Genomic DNA, 23,989 nt, shown 5'->3' with positions numbered 1-23,989 from the left:
AAAAAAATGCAGACGGCCTAGTGACCCAGCCCCAGGTAGCCCACTATGGAACCGAAGATGCTCCAACCTGCCCCCCAGCTAAGCCTGCCCCTGAAAGGAGGCATTAAAGCTGGCACAAATTGAATGATGCTAAATGTATACCTATTATAGGAAACACCATGTGATAGCAAGGAAAAAACAACACAATGGGCACTGCCACTTGTCTCATTATGGTACATGCACCAGTGATGAAATCCCATATCCAACAGGCTATATTTTTAAGGCCAAAGTTTGTAAGTGATAAATCCATCATGCTTCCTTCTGAAGACGTCTCCTAATCCTCCCTGGCATCTGGAAGAAGCTGAAATGTATTTAGTGACCATACATCTCAGACTCGGCAGAAGGATGGGTCACCTCAATAACATGCCTACCAGCAGGTTTATCAGATTTTTTTTCCAGTGGCCATCTGGATAGAAGAATTTTGGATTCACACCTGTTCTTTGAGAATAGTGTCTGTCACAGATCAGTGCATCTTCTGAGACTGTTGCAGAGATGTTATTAAAATGACCTTGCCACATCATGAAAACACAATAAAAAAGCAAGATGGAGACATATACTTACTGTAGTAATAGTGTTCAGAGCTGTGTCAGCACCAATACTGAAATCAGATCCAGGGACATTGTTTGAAACGGTGGCTGGAATAACGACAATTGGAATACATAGCTCCTCAAACTTGGCACGTCCCTCCATTAATTCCAAGCTGCCTGTGAATGCCTGCAGGAAATACATTTTTATTACATTACATGAATGAAATGTGCAATTGAAATCTGGTGAATAGATATTCTAAATGGTTAACACAAACAATAACTCCTGATAATAGTCTTTATGGGGTCTGACTAATGTTAGAAGAGGATGAATATTTCAGAATACAAAGCTCTCTAGAGAGAGTTATAGAAGCATAGCTGTATTTACTACATAGACATACTACACACATACCTAAGGCAGCACTGCCCAGAAGGCAGCTTAGAAATGTTTTATGTCAATTGTATTTATCTATTTCATGTCAATTTCTCTTTTTGTACTATTTGGAGTTTCCTAAGTAAAAATAAAGGTGGATGGGGGATGAGTATTTGGACTACACAATTACTAATTTTGTTCACAATCACTCATACTGCAATATTCGTTCAACTTCAAATACAGACTGGTATACAAGTAAATATTCTTAGAATCTTTGGTAAAAGTTGCGTCTATATTGTATATGAAGTTACAAAATTATTTTTGAAATGTAGTCAATGTAATAAAATGTTGCCTTTCTATATAAAATTTTTGAAACATTACTAATTCCTATCATTTAGAACAATATCAGCAGTAGTATTGAGCAACTGGCACAATATTTCACCGTGTGTGGGCCAAAAACAAGCCCCATAATAATCTGATCTAATTTGATTGGATTGAACTAGTAGGCCCTAGTGAAACAGAAAGAGATCCGGTTGCTTGGGGTGTACAACAATCCTGTCTCTTGGGCCAAGCAATAAGATTGGCCCGGTGTGTGAGCAGTATAATGGAATATTGAAGTGAAACAGTGAGCTATGATTATATGTGCTTGTGTATAATGATGCAGATTCAGCAAAGCGCTTGTTTAAAAAAATGAAAAATCATAGTCGTCCTTTTACATTTCTTGTGCAATTTTCATGGATGTCCATGATTTAGGCCCACAGACCAGAAAAAAATCTTCCAACTTTAACTTTCACTGCAAAATTACATAAACTCTGAAGTGAAGAAAATGTACACATAAAATGTATTTGGACTTACAACAAAGTATAAGGATAGAAGTTCAGTACATTCAATTCATTACATTTTATTAGAACACAAACCAAGACTTACCTCAAAGCCTCCAATAACAATCAGCCCATGTATGTTGAAGTTGCTAATATTGGCACTGATCTCTTCAAAGTATTTCTTCGGCAGCACCCTATGTAAATGAGCAGAAATATGTTTGTTAGCAACCAATCAGACTCTAGTTGTCATTTTGTACAATATACTAAATACATGATAACTAGTATCTGATTGGTTGCTATAGACAACATCTCCACTTTTTCAAACCCACAGTTTAGTAAATATACTCCAATGAGTTACTGAAGACGGGCAATGTTGGATAGGAAGCATTACACTATTACATTCTTTATTTTTCTTCCAGACAAATTTAAAAAAAAATATTTGATCAAAAAGGAGGACAAATCCAAAAGCTCACATATTTATGTAAATCTGTTTCTAAATCTGAGCTTCTTGCTATATCTCCCAATTTAAGTGAGTTCCTACTTATTTTTCTGTTTAGGTCAGGAAACTTTTTTACCTTTTACCCAAAATATATTTAGATACGCCGACGTTACCACCTTGATTTGAAAGGAAGGAAATCATATATTATTAATTATTGGAATTCAAAATTTTATTGAATCTATTCAAAATTTCTTTGAAAGCTTTAAGTTCAAAACTTCAGGTTTTGGAGAAATGATGTTGCTTCATTTTTGATACGAGAGCATCAATATTGGGACATTTTGATGTCAGAGGAGTTTGGATACAGTCTTCAGCATCCAATCGATTTCTCTGCTTTGTTTTTATGTTCGTTAGAGTGGAAAATCCTTGTTCGCAAAGGTAGGTTGTTGCAAAATGCAGCAACTTTTTGACTGCCTCCTCATGTGCAATTTTGAATGCCTTTACAGCTGTTTTGAATGCCTTTGCAATACGTGCTTCATTATTGCATCAAAGCTCAAGAAGTGCCTCTGCCAACCCTTGAGTCTCTTCTGGTACAACAGCAATTTCACATTTAAAGGGGTCTACAATCCTACTGACAGCATGTGAATCGGCAGCATTACCCCCAGGAATTTCATTTTTACCCCATTTGGGGTAATTTACCTCTGTTCCCTGACCACTGGTCTAGGTAATGTATGACTGTGAAACAGCTCTGTGGACCATGGATTTGTTTCTAATCTAATATATAAAAGAGAAAATTTGTCCTTCTGTCTGTCTTTCTATACAAATCCACATTTTTCAAGCGAAGATCATGAAATTTTGCATACGAGTGTATTAAAACATGACGGAGGCAACTAAAAAAATTTAAAATTGAAATTCATTACGGGGTGGGGGTGGCGAGGGGGGGTAACACCTAAAAATCATCGAAAACGACCATAACTCTGGAATGTCTGGAACAATTTACACCAAACCTGGTACACATATGACTTACAGTCTGACAACAAATATTGTGGGGGCAAGACACCCCTAGCACTCCTAAGGGTGGGGGTGGCGAGGGGGGTAACACCTAAAAATCATCGAAAACGACCATAACTCTGGAATGTCTGGAACAATTTACACCAAACCTGGTACACATATGACTTACAGTCTGACAACAAATATTGTGGGGGCAAGACACCCCTAGCACTCCTAAGGGTGGGTGTGGCGAGGGGGGTAACACCTAAAAATCATCGAAAACGACCATAACTCTAGAATGTCTGGAACAATGTCTTGGAAGAAGTTCCAAAAAAAAGGGGAAATATATTTTTTCTGGATGCACCCAGAAGAACAGATAAGACGTTTCTCATCAAGTTGTTACTTGCTAAAATTCGAGTACATTCCAAAATAGCTATTGCTGTCGCCTCTTCTGGAATTGCTGCAACTTTGCTCCCTGGTGGAAGAACAGCACATTCAGCTTTCAAGTTACCGCTTAATCTGGCCCGAAGTGAAACTCCCGTCTGCAATATCACTAAACGAACAGAAAAAGCTCAGATTCTGCAGGAATGTCAGGTCATTGTATGGGATCAATACACCATGTCACACAAAAATGCTTTACAGGCCCTCAATCAAACACTTCAATTTTTAAGAGCCAATAATTTACTAATGGGTGGAGTCACTGTTGTATTGGCTAGAGATTTTCGACAAACATTGCAGATGTATTGTATAAGTGTCTACAATTTCCAGCTTTTGCCATGTCTATCAATAAGGCCCAAGGACAATCTTTACATGTAGCTGGAGTCAACTTGGAATCACATTGCTTTTCTCATGGACAATTTTACGTTGTGTGCTCAAGAGTTGGATCACCAAGAAATTTGTATGTATTTGCCCCAAATGAAGAAACGAGAAATATAGTTTATCAAACTGTTTTGAAGTAATTGTTTATTGGTTCGTTCCATCATATACAGTTCAAATACAGTTTGACATTTTCACTTTTCACCTTCTACTGGTCCAATTTTAACATGATATTTACATGTATGTTTAATATTTAGATTTTGTAAATAAACATTCTTTAAATCCCGGGCAACGCCGGGTATTCTGCTAGTTAACAATAAATGTAATTCACAATATATCACCTTTTTAATCATTTGTACGTATTAATTGATAATGCTATTGACAAAAATATAATTACTAAGAAATTAGGCATTTGTGCAAAATATAGTAAATCATTCCTAATTTTGTGGACAGTTCTATAATGAGAAGATCACAGAGAACCATCTAAAATAACACAGCAACCTATGTTTTGGGCCTACCCAATCTGTTAACAACTTCTGTTCTGAGTTATGCTTATAAAGTTGCATATGTTCTCTTTTTCTATCTATTTGATGATAACTGAGCCCAAGTGCTGAGCCTATTTCTGCTGAGCCTATTTCCTCACCTGTGAGGATATGCCAGTATTAAAATAAAACAGAAATACACTTTCAAATCTATTTTGTAAAATATGTATTGCCTTGCCTGACCAGCAGAGCAGGGAGAGCTGTTGGTAATCCATTAGTTGCCAAGCTCTGAAACTCAAAGGCCTGCATTTTCCCAATGCAGTTGTCTGGAACATTTTGCAGAGGATGCAACTGTCCAACTAGATAGCTTGTCTCTATTGTTTCTAAGCCCTCCCACTAAATAACTGGAGAGACAAAATCTCCACTTTAGTTCATGGAACATTTTAAGAACGCAATTTACTAATAAGCTTGTTGGACTATCAAAAATGGTGTGGACATATATCAGAAGTGCAAAGCATCTGATTGGACAGGTGACATCACCCAATGCACTTATGTAACCAGACACATCGTATTTCACACCTTTTCATTGTTCAGAAAATAATGTCTACAAATGTCTCAGTTTGGAGCACCACATGTTGGTAGTGGCAGGAGATCCATGGGTAGAATTCACGTTCATCTGCTACCAAAGATAACGTTAAAAGTTTGGAGAACATTAAAATTAGGCAGTTGTAATAAAATAAAACAAAAGTGCTACCTTTTGGTTCCAAGTCGTGAGCCTCCTTGTCCTGTCCACCCACCGACACCACCCCAACCAATTTCTTCAATCTATTAGTAAGAAAAATATGAAAATATAAAAATGCAATCAAAGCTTCTAAATGCCTGTAGAGTTACAGACTGTTCATTAACACGACATGATTGTGCCGGTACTTGTAAAGATACATCAGTGAATAATAGAAGATAATTTTCAAATTATACTAGTTTATTTCCATTGAAATTATTATCAGGTAAAATACTCAGGAGTGTCAAAATGCAGCTTACTTGGAAAAAAAGAGTTTGCATATGCAAATTTGATTATTTTCTTTTTGTAAAACGTATTGGGCCTGATTCATCTTCAAACGCAACCTGTACGCAATTAGCGTTTTTAAAATGAGCATGGAACTTGAACGCACGTGTGCCTGTATTCAAATCCAAGTGGATCACAAGATATGTTTCATGTTGAATCTGGGTATAAGTACGCTCTGCCTAAACAGCACTTATCATATGTTACAGACAGAACAGACTGTAGGATACGCACATGCATATGTGCAACATAATGTCCCATCAGAACGCATGCAAAAAAAAAAGAAGAAGAAATTACCAACTAATATTATAATCATCAATAAAAATATGTGCTTTAAAAAAAATTTCTTTTTTTTTTCTTTACATTAAATACATAAATCAGGATGTTCTTAATGCATACTGTATATATAATCCGTTGTTTTAGTTTCTCTTACCTGCACACAGATGTTCTTTGCTATCGAGTGGCACACATATGTGTAGTTTTTAATAGAAAGACAATGCCATGACAGTCACTATCAGTTTGCACTTACACTTGCTCTGTAGCTGGTGCAAAAGATATGGCTAAAAAAACACGTACTTAAAAGAAACCCAGAACTTGGATCGTTCACATCTGCGTTGGCACGCTCCTTACTGTACATTGCCCCTTCCCTCCTCATTTCCAACCTTCAAATCAAATGCAGTAGTAAGTGTCCTTTGTGTTCAGACATGAATTGCATGCAATTGCGTTCACTGGTGTAAGGTCCGTTTCCGAGCATGCACAAGACACAAAGAAACTTATGTCTGAAGATATATCAAGCCCATTGTGTTTGTTAAAAGTAAATAGATATACAAATGTAAACATCATTTAATAGAATCTAATAACATTATATTGGTTAGAAAATGCACTAACCGTCTCCACGTTCCCAGACGCTGATGGCATGATCCAAAAAATAGATTTTATTATTCCAACAATTCTACATTACATAAATTAACTGGTGGTGAACTGTACTGCTGCATGAATTGTATCAGAATATATTTATCTCTCAATATACATATTTTTAATTAGTCGATCAATACCCAATATATATTTGATATACATAAATATACATATTTTTAATTAGTCGATCAATACCCAATATATATTTGATAAGACATAGTTTAGCACTGAAATTCCACACTGTAACACAAGGTGGCACCATACATAATTGTCTACCAAACAAAACAAAAAACAACAACCCTAAATAATTCCTTTAATGTCCTTGTGGAAGTCCTCAGTCACCCCTTTCCCCAACTCTCAGGTCACTTATCTCTCTGCACCGTATCACGATTTTGGATGTGATTGTCAGTAACTTGTGTTTTATATATAGACAGCTTCACAGTGTCTCTTCTATTACTCTGTATGAGGAGTGCAATTCTCATGATCTGCTCTTATTGTGTGTGTATAGACAACTACTTATGTTTACTGGAGTTGATTTTGATCACTAACTTGATCATAAATTGATTTATTTTAGGTCTTTTAAAAGCATTGTGTGCTCCAAAAATAGAAGAATCAATATTGGTTGGATCATTTTTAGGCATTACTCATAAATACGGTAGGTTGCTGAGCACTATCTACCTGTGTGTACAGCGATCAGATTGTAAAGCGCTACGGAATATGCTGGCGCTACGCTATATAAATAAACGTTGATGTACACTAGTAGGCTTCCATTTGATTTAGCAGCTTAGCCTGAACCCCACACGTGTGTAGAAACATCAGCATGTGTGTGGCCAGCATAAATAATGTTGATGTGGGCTAGCCATTTTCTATCACTTCCCACCAAGGCCAACAGATGCCAGACCTCCCATGGCCTATAATGAGGCAAACTGAGACAGCAGCTTTAAGGAAGAAGTGGGTGTAGGGGATTTAACATAATGCCTTTTTTTGCTGCCGGTGTTTATGTTTATGGCATTTACTTTGTTGATAGATCCAAAGATGGTTAAAGTGACAATGTTGGTCTTTAGAGTACAGCAGTGGTTCTAAGTGGCGGATGACAAAGGCTACATTTTAAGTATCTCTCTATTTCCACCCAGAACACTAATTTATAATCACTGAGCAATAGAGAAATTATTTTGATGCTGGGAGTAAGTATTCCAAAATTATGTCCCGCATGCTGGAATTGAGATAGAAAATTTAAAACTCTTATGTACATTATGCATATACAATTTTTTTAAAACTTTTATGGTGGAAGCCAGGAAAAGGATTAAAACCATCAAAATCTCTCAGCTATTGTGGGTTGATTTAAAGTGTAAAAATAAAAATACCTGTCCTTTAGCAAGGCCTTCGAAACCATCATGAACAGCAAACATCCTGTGACCTTGGATAATGCCAATTCTGACAGTGGATCTCACGGCAGCATTCATGCCAGCTGCAGGGGCTCCGACATTTAGTATAGCCAAGTTATAACCACTCTGCAAGTAATGAGATAAGTGACTGTTGCAATAAATATATTTCTCTTCCAAGTGTCCATTTCAACAGACGCCAACGTATACAGTATATTACATTTAAGGCACAGTTCTTTAAAAGCAACACCAGCGCATCTCAGGCTGGACCAGTGCATTACTGCTAAAAACAAATATAAATGTCAAAAAGAAATCTCTTCCATGGGGATATAAACCTGTACCTGATAATGTCCTTGCTCATCCCAATGACAATTTTAGACTTAATAATACATTTAAAATCCTTCAAACCTTTGTAGATGGTGGTCTTATGTGCGCCAGTGTCCGGTAAACACTCCAATTATTTTCAAAACTCCTGCAAAATCAAGACAAGAGTGAAGTGTATGATTAAATATTCTCTGTAAATAACTTCTAATAAATAAAACAGTATAATTATCTGAGCCATATATAATATAGTATTTACTGTATGTATAGCATTTGTCTATACAAGAGGTCAATCATTTCTTCCTATTTCATGTCATGTGTGTGCAGATTGTTGCTTTCATTTTGTAAACTTCACTCAAAAATGACACTTGGAATGTGATTATTTGTTGCTAGCCCCTTTTTCCTTTGCATCAATACTTATAAATGCCCTCTACAATATCTTATTTTCTACACTGCCTGTTCTACCCACGTGAGGTTGCACAGTTGGGAAGGACTTGTATCCTGGCTGTTTCTATGTCTACAAGCTTCATGTATATGGTGAATGTAGACAGTTTCTCATCATGCCACAGCCATCATGTCAAGTGTTATTACATATGAGTTTTATAATCAGCTATTTATTTCTTTAATATGTTCATGATCAAATGTATTTTCTGAGCTATTTACCTTCTGTTTCATGTCATTGTATGTAGTTGTCTGTAACATTGTCTCCTTGAATGTATAGTGCTGAGTAAAGTGTTGACACTCCCTCAATAAAAGAAAGTAATAAGAAGAAAAACAACCGTAAAAATAACTGTTTACTGGCTACAGTGTGACTATACATCAGTGCTGGCTTTATACAAGATGTTTATAAAGGTATTACCTTCCTCTTAACTTAAGAGCATCCTTAAATCGTTTCTCATTCATTGCTTGTGTCACATCCTTGGTCTGGTAAAAAAAAGAATAATAACAAGGTGTTATAATAATAGGATTTTTCATACTCACCATAAATCCTTTTCTCTGATTCCATCTGGGGGACACTGCTACCATGAGGTTGTAGGTGGGGAGTGTTGCAGTTAGCACTTAACTTGTTAATTCTAAACATGCTGACAGGCCCCTCCCCTCTGAAACCCCCCTGTACCTCCTCAGTGTAATTCTAAAGCCCCAAGGAAGGGGAGAAAAACAACCACAGACCAAACAGCAAAAGAGCAGAAAGGAGGGAACGGAGTGTCCCGCAGATGGAATCAGAGAAAAGGATTATCGTGAGTATAAAAAATCCTATTTTCTCTTCAACTAATCTCGGGGACACTGCTACCATGGGGACTTACAAAAGCGGCCAACCCCGTTTATGGGAATCACACAATACAAAAAGAGAGTCTGAACGTCTAATGCGTGAGGTCCGATGAACATAAATGCGCAATGCCCTGACCTTGTTCAAGTACTCACTTAGGTTATCCGCAGAGGGAGTAAAAGGCTCCTGAAAAACTGGAAGTACAATTTGTTGGTTTAAGTGAAACCCCGATACTACTTTAGGTTGAAAAAACGAAACGGAGTGGAAGACCGCCCTATCATCATGGAAAATTAGGTATGGGTCTCTGCATGAAAGAGCCCCAAGCTCCGACACTCTGCGAGCCAAAGCAATTGCGAATAGAAAAACCACCTTCCACTTCAAAAACTTAATGTCTGTAGACTGTAAAGGTTCAAAGGTAAGCACCAAATTTAGATCCCATGGAGCAGTGGGCGGCACATAGGGGGACTGAATGTGCAATACCCCCTGCAAGAAAGTCCTTTTGTTTGGCATGTCCGCAAACCACAACTTAAAATAAACTGATAGGACTGAGACCTGAACTTTCAGGGAACCCAACCGGAGTCACATTTCAAGTCCATGCTGGAGAAAAGCCAGAAGAAGGGGCAGAAGCAGGTTAAATGTCGCAGTGTGGCGGACCCTACTCTCACACCACTTAATGTAAGTCCGCCAAATCCTGTAGTAAGTGTAAGCAGAAACAGGTTTTCTAGCCTGCAAAAAGGTGTTCACCACTCTGGAAGAGAACCCCTTTGACCGCCTGAGACAGGCTTCAACAGCCATGACGTTAAAGCCATCCGAGGCAGGTCCTGCTGTTGTAAGGGGCCTTGAAGGAGGAGGTCACCGTGAACGGGGTAGACGAAACCCCCCCTGGTCGACTGTCATGGATAGAATGTCTGCGTACCAGACCCGGCGTGGCCAATCGGACGCCACCAGTATCACCGGCAGCCCTCCTTGCCTGACCCGCAGGAGAACACGTGGAAGAACTGGGATGGGGGAGAAAATAGGTAACCCAACCTGAATTCCCAGTGCATTGTCATGACATCTATGTCCAACGCCAGGCGATCCCTGGCTCTTGAGCAGAACCTGGGAACCAGACGATTGTGCCTCAACAACATGAGGTCCAGACCTGGAAGAACCCACCTGCAACTAGCATCTGGAACACTTCCAGATGGAGTGACCACTCCCCTGGTATTACTGTGTGGCGACTTGGATTGTCTACCTCCCAGTTTAGCAAGCCTGAGATGAATACTGCCGAAAATGAGGGAACGAATAGTTCCGCCCATTCCAGGATCTGAGTTGCCACCTGCATTGCCTTGGCACTCTTTGTCCCCCCCTCCCCCCTGCTTGTTGACATATGCCACTGCCATGGCACTGTCGGATTAAAGGCAGACTGGGAAGCCCTGAAGAAAGGCCTGAGCCCACTTCAACGCCATCAACATGGCCTTCAGTTCCAGGAAGTTTATTGGAAGAACGCCAGCCCTGAAGGATGGCGTCCGTCGTGAAAATCCAGGACTGTGGCGCAAAGGATTTGCCTACGACAAAGTGATCCTGGACCATCCAACACTGGAGGGACGACTGAGCCTACCGAGATAGACAGATAGGTTGGGAGTACAATCAGAGGTGAGACCCTGACCACTTTGTCAAAAGGTCCCACTGAAACCGTCTGGAGTGGAATCTTCTGTATGGAATAGTCTCAAAAGTCGAGACCATCTTCCCCAAGAGCTTCATGCAAAGGAGCATGAAGGGACTGCGGCTTAGTAGGACCCGGGCCATCATGTTCCGTATAGATCGAGCTTTGTCCTCGGGAAGGACAATTTTCTGTTCTCTGGTGTCCATGATGAGACCCAAGAATGTCATCCTCTGGCAAGAGATTAATTGGGACTTGCTTAAATTTATGATCCAGCCGTGGGACTTCAACACCCTGATGGTGAGGTTCATATGCTGACGTAACGTGTTCAGATGCGGCCTTGATAAGAAGGTCGTCCAAGTAAGGCACTATTTTGACCCCTCTGGAACAAAGACAACCGGCCATCACGAACATAACTTTTGTGAACACTCTGGGCGCTGATGAAAGACCAAATGGGAGCGCCCTGAATTGATAGTGGGAGGCTACCACCATGAAGCCACAGTAGAGACTGATGTCCCTCCCATATTGGGATGTGCAAGTAGGCATCCCGAATATCTACGGACACCAGGAATTCTTCCGGATCCATGCTGACCGAAGAGATTGCATGCAAAATCTGACCACTCGTAGGTGTAAATTTAAGGACTTTAGATTTAGAATAGGGCGGAAGTAACTATCTGGTTTTTGTGACCAAGAAGAAGTTTGAATAGAATCCCTGGCATCTCTGTATTTCCGTAACTAGACAGATGACCCCTGCGGAAAGAAGTGAAGTGACGCAGTGTAACATCGCTTGTCTTCTTGTGGGAGGTGGGAAAGAAACGACGATAGGCTTGACCCGACCGATCGATCATGTAGCCTGTGACAGGATGGACCACCTATGCCACCTATGTCTGTTGTTGCTGGGAACTGGCTGGGCTTACTTTGCCACCATTCCCTTTCGTTATCCCAAATGTGCCCTCTTGCTGAAGTAGGAGGGGCTTATAATGCTGCCACCACTGGACTCCTATACCGGCATCCAGAACCGGGTTTCTTCTGGGTCACTGACGCTGCTAGCGTGTCTCGTTGCTAGTGTACCTGGGTTGGTTACTCCGGACCTCTTACTATGGATCCGGGTTGCTGTGGATGGATCGCCCCTGGCCTATCACATGGAACAGGGCTGCTGGGTAGCAGGCAGAGCGGTGGTACTGGAAACGCTTGGGTCCAAACCTCAGACACAGCCGGAGAACGGATTAGATTTGGGTCTAATCTGTAGATCACAGGAATACAGCGATATTGAAGATGTTTCCAATTAGGTCTTTGAAGCAAGATGGTTTATTTGCTCACACACACTGGTGGAAGATACCACTGTGATCAGGTCAGATGAAAAATCAGAAGATCACTTACATGCTCACACAGCTCATCTTTTATAGTTCAGAAATAGTCTACTTTTAGCATCAGGATGTAACCTCTTTTACCAAAACATTGATTTACATACATTGCAAAGCCACTAATATTTATACTTAGCTATGAAATTCTTAAAAACCTTGCTGTGATATCCTGCATCTTTGTTTGAGATGCAGGAAATGTAGCAGCACGTTTTAAATTAAACCTTCCTGTTTCCAAGTTACACCTCACACATCAAAAGGCCTGATTAGCATGTGTCCTTTCATCAGACCGTTCGGAATGCATATTCACACAGAACAACAAAAGGAACCACAACAAGCCACTTTCCCAAATCACAATACACCAAAGGCTTGGTAAACATAGGCTCATTTTTTCAGATATATACATCAGAAATAGGCATTTCCTATAGCAAGGTTAGACATGAGACAAATTTCTTCCCCTGGTCTCAGAAATAACAATTTCCTATCTTACAATATACACAATATAAAAAAATAAGTGCAAATGCAATTACATAAATAAGTGCCCTGCGCTATTTGCTTTAAATACATTTTTACCAAAAGTTATTTAATAGTGATCCAGCCACATAGCTTCTTGTCATGATTCCCTGAATCCATCGATCTGGAGATGATGCTATCCACTGCTACCTGAATAACAGGGCCATGAACTTCCTTACTTTGCGGTCCGGCTGTGAGCAACCTGCTTCCGCAATTTCCCTCAACTCTGTAGAAGGAGGAAAGCAGATCGTGTGTCTCTTGATTTTTTTTTAAAGACCCTGATCCACTGCTGTGGGCTCATCTATGTCTATAAGGTCCAAGGTCCATCTATCTGCCAGGACCAAATCCTCAATGTCCTGATTTCTGTAAGATTCATCAAGATCCGTGACCTGTGGGGAGTCTGTTATGTAAGTGGAGATCGGAGACCGAAAGAAAAGGATGACTTGCCCATTGCTGTTTGTTTTTGGACAAAGGTGGTCTTGGGGAGTCCAAAAAACTGTTCAGTCTGTCTATGCCCCTAACCAAGGATCCATGCAGGTTCACCTACAGGGGCCCTCTTAGAGAGCAAGAGAAGCTAAAGGGCCAGCGGGTCCTAAATCTGCATTGTCACTGACTGATTGTGAAAGTACCGCTGTAAGGGGTGCCCCCGCTACTGAGGTAGAAGGAGAACCCGCAGACTGAGCTGCAATCTCTGCCTGATGGCCGAGTAGCTGCACCAGAGTGCCCACCGACTGTGACAGTGATATTGCCCACACCAGTTCTTACACTAACAGCGGAGTACTACCCTGGCTCTGCGCAGCCTGGGGCTCTGGCTCTCAGTCCACAAAAAAGAGTGCAACTGGTTTCTGCTGTACACTTTGCAATTTTACCTTGCATTTAGAGCAAGAAAAAGTATTTTGCTTTAGGTGCTTTTCCTTTTTGAGACATTCTGAGAGGAAGAGCAATTACAGAAAGGAATAATACAGACAGAGCAATTATACAACACAAGAAAAGTCTGTACAAGATACCATCTAATCTCAGTCAAAAGATGTATCTTTACTATATGTAGTCTGATATATGTATATCAATCTTATACATTATGCCCCAGCAGGTATGTGTGATGCAGCGGCTTCTTTGTATATGCTGCTATCACAACTGTAACATACAATATACCTATGCTGTATGACAGAATGTATATTTGTAAAGAATATATGCAGTGGTACTTAGCCCTCCAGACTAGTACAGATCTGCAGCAGGAGAGGAGTCTCTGTCAGCAGTGAAGTTCAGATGGTTGGGGAGTGTCCTGTGTTTTCTTCCCGGGTAGATTTGGCACTCTGGGAGATACCATTCTACAATCTTCTATGGGAGGAGCTCTTTTATACAGCTCCTACCCTATTTCCAGCCATTGTTCTCTGCCAATGTCTCTCTTAGCCCCCGAATTAATGCAGCTTCCGTTACATAAGCACACCATCGGGTCCTCAATTGCTGCCGCAGATATAATTATATATATATATATATATATATATATATATACCTTCATTCCCCCCGTCTCTCTTAGGGAGAAACTTGGTAGTGGCCATATGATGGCTGCCGCCATAACGCTGAATCATGGCACTCTATACCCAGAAGTAGCGCTGGTCATCAGAGACCACCTAGTGTGACAATAGCTTATGAAGCCGCTTGTCACACTTCCAAAATCCATTCTGTCAGTGAGAGCCTGCCAATTCTTACACGGAGACAGCTCCTACACAGCCTGCATTTTTTGAATAGTGTGGTGATTCTAATCGCACACTGAAGCAGGCTGTGATACTATTCCTAAATAAAAACAAGTAAATAATAAAATAAAAGAAAAATCCTTACTAATTTTCACTAGTCAGAAGAAAGCAAGCCCAACTTCTTGGGCACTTAATCTACACTGAGGAGCTACAGGGGGTTAACTAGTTAAGTGCCAACTCCAATGCTCCCCACCTACAACTCCATGGTAGCAGTGTCCCCCAGATTGGTTGAAAGAGAAAATTATTTTTCCTTGACATGGAACAAACTGGATTGCTGATTATTACTGTATGCCATAGTTGTACAAGTATGATGATGTTCATCTGGAAACATGTTATGGCCGCTGCTTGGTGAGAATATTATACAGTAGCCCTTAAATGATGGTAGACTGATTTTTTTATTCTTGATATATAAATATCCATGTAGAACATGTTATTACATCTCTCTGATTATATGAATATACATATTTAGTACATGGATTAAATCCTTGTGGCACATGGTGGGTACCAGTGACTTACCACTTGAACGCATTCCATTAAAGGCAGACGGATTGCTTGATTCCCAGACAAGCTGACCACACAAGCTGGAGTGTCTGGCGATCCTTCCAACAAGGCCATCACAGCTTCAACACCCATGCGACTTCCCTAGTAATGGAAGCAAAGCACCCTGAAAACAAATACCTTTCCCTTTTGTGATTTCAAATGCATCAATAGTTGGAATGTGACAATTCTACAGTTAATCATTTAGCACTCCAGCTTATTAGAATTCACTACACCCTATAGCATGGTTGTGATTTTCAAAATAATTAGTAACTTCACCTCTCCCCAAACAAACAGCCTACAAACAGCCTAAATTTATGTGCATTCATGTTTATTAATTGCATTCCCATTTTTTCGTTCTCACTCTATTAGTAATTACTATGTGATTCCTGGTTAAAGTAATCAAAGATAGGACAGTGTGATGTGTTTTCTTGAGCTGTGGCATCTACAACTTACTATGGACTTTATCATGGACCCATTTATTTCTGGCTCATTGTGGCTTTACCTTCTCAGCTTACAATGAGCCACATCTTCTCCATTTCACTTTACACCTCTGCTTAAAAGCACCTCTGTCTCTTAAACACACTCTTTGTTTTGCCCATAGCAGGCAGAGTAAAGGACGTATTCCTGATGTGCTCTGGAAACACTGCTGGTGTATATAAAAGTGTAAGCTCTGGATTCAAGTGGGGTGGCAATATGCAGATGATCAAAGTGCCCATGTATCACTAGCCTTAGACTGTAAGCTTATATGGGCAGTAGCATCTATACAACTGTAGTGTTTAATACGGTTTGTAAATTATGCTATATTAAAAGTGCAATTGATATGTTGCTGCTCTTTAAATAGTGGATATTAGTAATAATTCTGGACCTGATTAATTACGGATCTTATCTGCAGTGTTTTGCGGATCTTACGAAAATCGTCTCTGCGCATGTCCAGAAAAGGGAGATAAGAAGGAAAATCCATTGCCTAAGTTAAGATATAAATCCTTCTTAACTTCACTTAAGAAGTTCTCCGACCACTTGAGAAAAAAGGATTGGGAAAGGGAGGGTAATGAGTGGAGATTGGGCGGAGATCATACTGACTTAAGAAGAGTAGGTGTTTACCGCCGGATAGATAAAAAGAAATGCTTGTGTTTTTCTTAAATTCATGCTTAAACTTAAGGAAGCTTGGAGTCATGTTTAAGCCAAAAAAAGCTATAGCAGCAGCGCTGAATAACAACACTTAACTGATCAAAAAGCATTGTTCGTTTAAAACACTCACAACTAAATATGCACAACATACATCTTAATACACTTCACTCAGAATTTTTTTCATTTTATATTAATGTCAAACATTAAACAATGTACTTTAAAAAAAACCAAAAAAAACAACAACCATGGTGGATGCACAGTTGTAATAAATTGCAATGTGAAGTAGTTGATGTGTAATATCTAATAGTTAGCCTATACCTTATTTGTTATTTTTACAAAACGTCTAATAATATGCTAGTATAAATGAAAAGCATAACAGCTTAATTTGTTAAAACTATATATATATATATATATATATATATATAAATTGTGCAAACATAAACAATGCATGCTCTTCCATAAGGGCCACATAGGAAACCCACACAAACATGGGGAGCATATTTAAACTCACAGAAATAAGGCCATGTCTGAGGATTCAAAGTCATGACCCCACTGTTGAAAGATGGATTGTCTAACCACTAAGCCAACGTGCTGATTGAGCATTACATACATTATATAGACTTGAATGACAAGCACCATGTTTGAAAGTCCTATTAAGTAAAAATAAATGTGAGTACATAAACCAAGCTAATAATGCTCCTAAAAAAAGATACAACACAGCCACTACTGCCAACATGAAGGTTTAAGGATAAACAATAAAGAATTACACACACATTCTCTTGTTCTCCGACATGAAAAATGTGTCATGTGTAATTTTGAATGGTAAATAAATGTGGATGTGAATTCAACGGCTAATAATTCGCAATCATAAATATACATGCACGGTACAATACTCTAAAGACAGAGCAAACACCAAAACATATACTAGCGTACTCTTCTATAAGTGTCACATTGGAGTAAACCCACAGAAGCATGGGGATATACAAAGTCCACACAGATATGGGCATGACTCTGGATTAGAACTCATGACCCTAATGCAGCTGAGTTGTCCAACCACTAAGGCATAGTTTAGATGGAAACAAACATACACCACAACACAGGTACTAGTGGCTACCTAAAGTGTTAATGAACATAATTAAATGAACAATTGCACACACCTTCTTAGTAACAGACATGAAGGATCATGTTTTTTTTAATAAAAATTAAAATAAGAAAGTCTATACAAATGAATCTCAGAATAATTTGCAATCAGAAATAAACGCAAACATATTTTAATCAGTATAAAACTAAACAACAGATTTCTGTAACCAGCGTTGCATAGACCTAGCATCAGATCTTGTCATCTGATACCACAGTGGCCATACACCTGTATATACTTGTCTCATTACAATCCACTATAAAAGACTGCTTCATTTACACTTGAAGTTGGTTAAGAGTCTATTGGGTAAATGTATGAACCTCCGGATTCTTCAACTCCGGCGAGTTCAGCGTCTTCAGCGCTTAAATTTAAAGCGGCGCTACCTTGTAAAGGGAAGTCTCCCTTTACAAGGCAGCGCCGCTTTAAATTTAAGCGCTGAAGACGCTGAACTCGCCGGAGTTGAAGAATCCGGAGGTTCATACATTTACCCCTATATTGGGGATAACTGGTGTGGTTTTGTAGAGTGGACTATTATTTGTATTGAGAGTTATATTTTAGCTTACTCTTTTATATACACTTTAAAAGTTTGTATTTGTAAGATATTTTATGTTTCACAATAACAGCGCATCTCTATTTTCATATGTAATGTGCATTTTAATGTGTGTGTTGTTTGTATTATAAATTTTAACCCAATTTTCCCAGCCCCCTCCCTACCCTGTGATGAAAGCACTTTATCCCTTCCCTGACTGGTGTATATTTTTCCTATTAATATTAACAATACCACTTTAAAATCATTTGTCCCAGGTAAGATAATTATATAAATGCTAATGATTAGGTAATAACAGTTCTGCACAATACACTCCGATTTTGCTTTAAAATTTGTAATCAAACCCTTCGCACCTCCCACATTTGCCATTACGCAACACCATCTTATCTTTAAATAAGAAGCGGATCTTAAGATGAACTGACTGCTTAAGATCCGTTGCCCAAATGACTTAAGATGGGCATGTTTCCTAACGTCCGTTCCTTGTTGAATCGCGACTTTCTTATCTCCCAGTTTGTTCTTAAAATACGCATAGCAACTTCCGCTCAAGATAAGGTCAATAATGAATCAAGCCCTCTATGTTCAACTGCCGAATTAAGTTGAACTTGACAATAAAGAAGCTTGCTGGTCAAGTCAGTCTAGAGATTTGAGGAATACAAATTTACTTCAATACAGGATACATCTGCTGCTACAGATAATAACAGTCCTATATATAACAAGTTAACCCGTGCATGATACTCATCCATTCTAGTCAAATCAAGCTACTTAAGGTCTTAAAAAGGTTCTTGTCATGCATTTGGGCCTAGCCCAGGCCTCCTCGGGGGAAGAGCGTTACTTCCCGACGCAACCGCCCTTTTTAATGTGTTTTCATGAGGTAAAATTACCTCACGAAAAAATGAGTTTGACCCCTCAACTCGTAAATTTAGCCTTTACTACCCCTCCCACGGGGGGAAGGGGGGATGATGGAAGTTAACTGACTTGACTATTCTAATTTTTTTGTCAAATAATGTCAGTATACCAAATTTCAGGTCAACTGGATGAGTCCTTTCTGAGAAAATAGTTTTTTCCACACACACACACACACACACGCCGCTAGGCTTTTACTTTTATATATTAGATAATGCTAAGCATTTAGTAGGTCAGTGTATAACTCCGCCCAGCAGGTGGCGCTGCAGCTCGTTTCCTCCCCCCCCACACATAGACTAACACATGCCGCTAGGCTTTTATATTATAGATTAGCTCGCCAATGTGAAACAGTTGGTTATTTAATTGAAGGGCTATACCCCCCAAAAGTTCTGCCCCCACAGAATAATGCTTACCAAAATTCTATCAAAGGCTGAAGGTGTTCCACCACGCTGAACATGTCCAAGAACAGTGACTCTTGTGTCATAGCCAAGGCGCTTTACAACTAGCTGTTAAACAGATTTAACAACACAATGTATTAACAGACAAATGAAAACTGGATCAATATTGTAATGTCACAATTTTCCCCCTGACAATGTATTTATAACAAATTCCTAACTGTTTCAAGTCCACAGATTTGTGATCTACAATTCTATTTTATATTCAATTTCAAGGCAGTTTTAAGATAGATAATGCAAGTTAGCAGTTACAGTAAACAACTTTTTTAGAGTAGAACAATACTAACAATAAGATGAGATGTTTATTACTTACATTTTTAATATCCTCAGATGTGATAGGATGGCCACTCGCATCAATTGCTCCTTCAGCAACAATTATAATATTAAGTCTTGATCCACGTCCTCTAGTCTGAAAATAGCAGTGTCAGCACATTCACAAGCAGAGGGCACTGTAAAACACTTTTAATAAGCAAAAAAGCAATCTGTTTTTGAAAGTACAGGTTTGAATGGGATTGTGATTTTGGATCACTGGCAGACTCAGATGTTTTATATAATCTATTTTTTCCATATACCCAACAACAAACTTGAAGTCTTACAATGTTATGAGTGTGAAAACAAAGACATTTAGATACCTCACTTAGTCTTCTGCAAAGATGTTCTTCCCAGTTTTCTTCGGGTGGAGACTCTGGAATAAAAACCCAGTCTGCTCCACATGCGAGAGCGGTTACTAGAGCCAAGTACCTAGGACATAAGGGAAAAGATAATGAGTATTCACAAGAGCTTATTCCCCGTAGAGTGTTGACAGTCAACCAACAATGTTGCAATAATATTGTGCCCAACTGTACTGTGTTGGTGGTTGATGCGGCATATGGAGGCTCACTGAGAGGTTAACGCATCCCAGTTACAGAGATTAGCACTGAACTAGTAAAATCCTCATTGGCAAATACTGTGACATAATCAGACAGCAAGTCACATTTCAGCTTGAACTATTTTTAAATATTTCTTCCACCTTTTGCTAACAAAACAACCACCGACATCCAACCTCTGACATCTGCTGTCATCACTTCCAGGAGAGTTCAAAGTGAACAGGAGCCATCTCGACACTTCCCGAATAGCCGTGACTCCCTTATGGCTAGGCCACATTACATGTCCAATCAGGTGCTTCTGATCTCAAGATACTCCCGTCTACTCTTGAATTCTCCAGATATTCCCTTACATAAAACTTTGCATCCTATTAGTTACAGTATATATGAATTGCTCAATTAGAATAAAACAAGAAAGGAAAAACAAAACAAAAAAACCCCAATGGAAACATTGCTCGCACATTGGATCGTAGTTGCTATATACAGTTTACCGTACTATGATTCGCATAATTGAATCATAGTAAGGAAACCCTGTGGAGTCCACTATACAGCTTAAGATTCACATTATTGAATCAAAGTAAGGTAAACTGTATATAGCATTTCTGTAAATGTACAATCAGGCAGATGGGCATGGATTACTGTGTACATGTATTTGTCTGCTGTGTATATATAAAATTATAAATATGATTGGCTGCTCCCATTTCTCATTAGAGCCAACAACGAATATTTATCATACACAGTGAAAGTAATAAAACAACAATGTTAATTATAGGAAACTATTATAGAAGGATTATAGGGAAAATTAATAGGAAATTGTGCCACCGATTTCTTTCGTAATAAAACAATTTTGATGTGAAATCATTTTTCAGTATTGTATTGCCCAGAAATCTTCATTTAATCTAACAAAATCATTAAATAGTCCATTAAAGTTTCACATTTTATTAATTATGTTAAAATAATAAAACATTGCTCTTTTACAGCAGGGTGACCACAATCCGCAGTACATGGCGTTAGTAAGTACTTACCCGCAGTGCCGACCCATCACTTCTAGAACAAAGGTCCTTTGGTGACTGTAAAATTAACATTTTATGTTCAAGTTAAACTTGTGTCTTTTACAACCTCATAACTTAACTTAATATTGTTACTACAACTTTAATGCCTTTTCATTAAACTTACAATATGACTTCCCTTACAGTTTCAAACAGGAAGTCTGGTGTGAACTGTAATAATACCAATATTTTTCCAACTCGGAAAACAATCTCTCAGTTACCTTAAGTTGTGACAAGCTTCTGAATTGTCAGTGGCTCTTATATACAGATCCTTCTATTTTAAGTTTAGAGGTATTTTAATTAGTTTTTTTGAAGACTGTGGCTAGTATCTAATGTTACCATTTTTGATGAACTTCTCTGTCCATCTGTGAATAACTATGGTAGATATTGTTAAGAGCCATTCAACAATTTGGACTGTATTTCATTTTCTATCATTTATATAATAACATACAGCAATAAGTAATTTATTCAGATACCTATAATGGTGTCAAAGTCCTTATAAACTAGTTTAACACTCTGACAACAGAGACCAAATATCTGTACATGAAATGTGTCTAACAATTCCACATTTTAACTTTATAAAAAACACTTATCCTACAATGTACCTTGGAGGTGCGTGCATCTGATTTAACTGCATTTTAATGGTGTTTAAAGCATATAGGTCAGTGTAGGACCTGCATATTATAAGGTACCATTGACGCTGGGATGACTTAACTGATTGGTACCTCCCAACAATGAGATCTTGTAGATGTTTTGAAATCTCTGTGCAGACCATGGCCGTCCTAGTAAGATGCAAGAAAGAAAACTACAAGGACATCCCCTACAGGAATGAGCTAATTTTTATTTGGGGTTAATCACAATTACTTTCATTGCTTGCCGGCGAATGCGAAATACCTTTTAAACGTGATTTTTAATGTGATCGGTTATCATTGAACTACAGCTCCATTATGAAAGGGTCTGCACATATATGCAACCAGGATATTGTTGGTTTTAATTTTCACTTCTTTTTTCATAAAAAAATTGTCTATTTATTTTTCACTTGAATTTTGTTGTTTGTGAGGTCATATTAAAGGTGGAAAATGATCTGACATGATTTATCTTGATTCCAGGCTTTACATCCCACCTACAATTTCACTAAGGGTGTGTAGACTTTTTCAAGTCACTGTAGTTTGATATCATTTCCCATTTGCTCTCATACTTCATTATTACATTTGTAGATTACACCTCACAAACCTCACCATTGACAGCAGGTTACAAAAGCTGAATAACCAAACTAATAAAAAGTATCTTCATAAAATCATACACAGGTATGATATATGTTTTCTGGAAACCGGTTATCCACAAAGTTCAGAAAAACAGAAAAGAAAAAAAGTCAATAATTGCTGCTGTTCAGAGATAGCATCATAAACATAATCACTAGAGTTACTACAAGCTAAAAAAATGCTAAAAATGCTAAAAAATGTAATAAGGCCAGCGGTGGCGTAGAAGAAGACAGGGGTCATTTTTTTGTTTAATTTAGTTTATTTTTCATTAGAGGAAAAAGACCCTCTTATATGAAAAACCCCAAATTCCCAAACATAAATCCAATTTGGCAAAAACAAAACTATATTTTTCCTGTAAATACATTACAAAGTTCAATTATACATCCGAGCACACATAGCTGCTACCTATTTACTTTGTCACTAAAAACTTGCCCTTTTGTCATATGATTTAAACAATAAGTCCACCAAACTACAAAATCAATGTGTGACAAGCAGATTCCTTGTTCTCTTCTGTTATAGTGGCATTGGTAGTCATATCTCACTAGTACGGTACATTCTCTGTATGTACTACCTCAGCTTTCTTTACAGCACAGCGCAGCCTAGTGGCTGTGGACAGTGGTACAACCAAGTCAAAAGCATCTCCTCAGTACTAGTAAATTAAGCTCTGTGATCTCAACTTTAAAAGAAAACAATAAGTAAAGAGTCAATCATTCTAATAAATAAAAAAAAAAAAGAATCCTTTACAATTTGGATAAATATGATAAAACAAACATTAAGCTATTTTGTATAGTTTAGCATCATATATGAAAACAGTTTTATCTCTACCTTTCCAAAAAACACTTATTAGTGGATAAATTTAACTGATAATAAAACATAAAATAACTTCATTCTTACCTTTGTGCTGTTGTTGTAATAGCATCCACTATCTCCATTATTCTGTGAAGTGCAGAATCTGTTCCAATTGTCATATCTGTTCCACAGAAGTCATTATCAATGGAACCCACCAATCCTACGATATTCAGAAAACTAGACTTGCTAGCTTCCCCAGATGTTATTTTTCCTAGACAAACAGAATGGTTTTAATATGTGTTGGGACACAGCTTACATTTCTTGATTAACAAAAAACTGGACATATAGCCATACCAGAGGTTTTTAAACTTTTTTTTTGAATGAGGACAACATTAGGTAAATCAGCTCTGCTTCCATGGTTCAACTTTTAGTAAATAATTAGCTTAATTACTCTAGTAGATGAACAAATAATATAAATATTGTGAACATATATAATGAAAATAAAACTGGGACCAGTTTCAGAATAATAAGTGCCACCACTCCCACCACTCCGTAATTTTAGTCCACTGTACTCAATGCAGGCCCTTCACATTATGTTCTCCAACTTATTCTGGCCCCT

The 23,989-nt window shown here is 38.4% G+C and overlaps 1 protein-coding gene across 3 annotated transcripts in view; it reads right to left on the bottom strand.

Annotated features, from left to right (window-relative positions):
* Positions 1–23,989, bottom strand: part of LOC142141131 (ATP-dependent 6-phosphofructokinase, muscle type-like) — an 86,024-nt gene that overhangs the window by 14,074 nt on the left and 47,961 nt on the right. For all 3 annotated transcript variants that reach the window (XM_075199280.1, XM_075199279.1, XM_075199281.1), the window contains 12 exons: positions 23,476–23,641; positions 21,296–21,340; positions 20,040–20,148; positions 19,721–19,816; positions 19,366–19,458; positions 15,213–15,338; positions 9,019–9,083; positions 8,247–8,310; positions 7,821–7,967; positions 5,236–5,306; positions 1,864–1,951; positions 601–753 (listed from right to left, as the gene is read on the bottom strand). In XM_075199280.1, the coding sequence (XP_075055381.1) occupies positions 601–753; positions 1,864–1,951; positions 5,236–5,306; positions 7,821–7,967; positions 8,247–8,310; positions 9,019–9,083; positions 15,213–15,338; positions 19,366–19,458; positions 19,721–19,816; positions 20,040–20,148; positions 21,296–21,340; positions 23,476–23,641 (1,223 nt within the window). The remainder of the gene's footprint in view (positions 1–600; positions 754–1,863; positions 1,952–5,235; positions 5,307–7,820; positions 7,968–8,246; positions 8,311–9,018; positions 9,084–15,212; positions 15,339–19,365; positions 19,459–19,720; positions 19,817–20,039; positions 20,149–21,295; positions 21,341–23,475; positions 23,642–23,989) is intronic.

Source organism: Mixophyes fleayi, chromosome 2 (genome assembly GCF_038048845.1).
Source record: "Mixophyes fleayi isolate aMixFle1 chromosome 2, aMixFle1.hap1, whole genome shotgun sequence".
Lineage (NCBI taxonomy): Eukaryota > Metazoa > Chordata > Amphibia > Anura > Limnodynastidae > Mixophyes > Mixophyes fleayi.
Note: the sequence above shows the minus strand (reverse complement) of the source record. Positions and strands in the feature narration are given on the sequence as shown.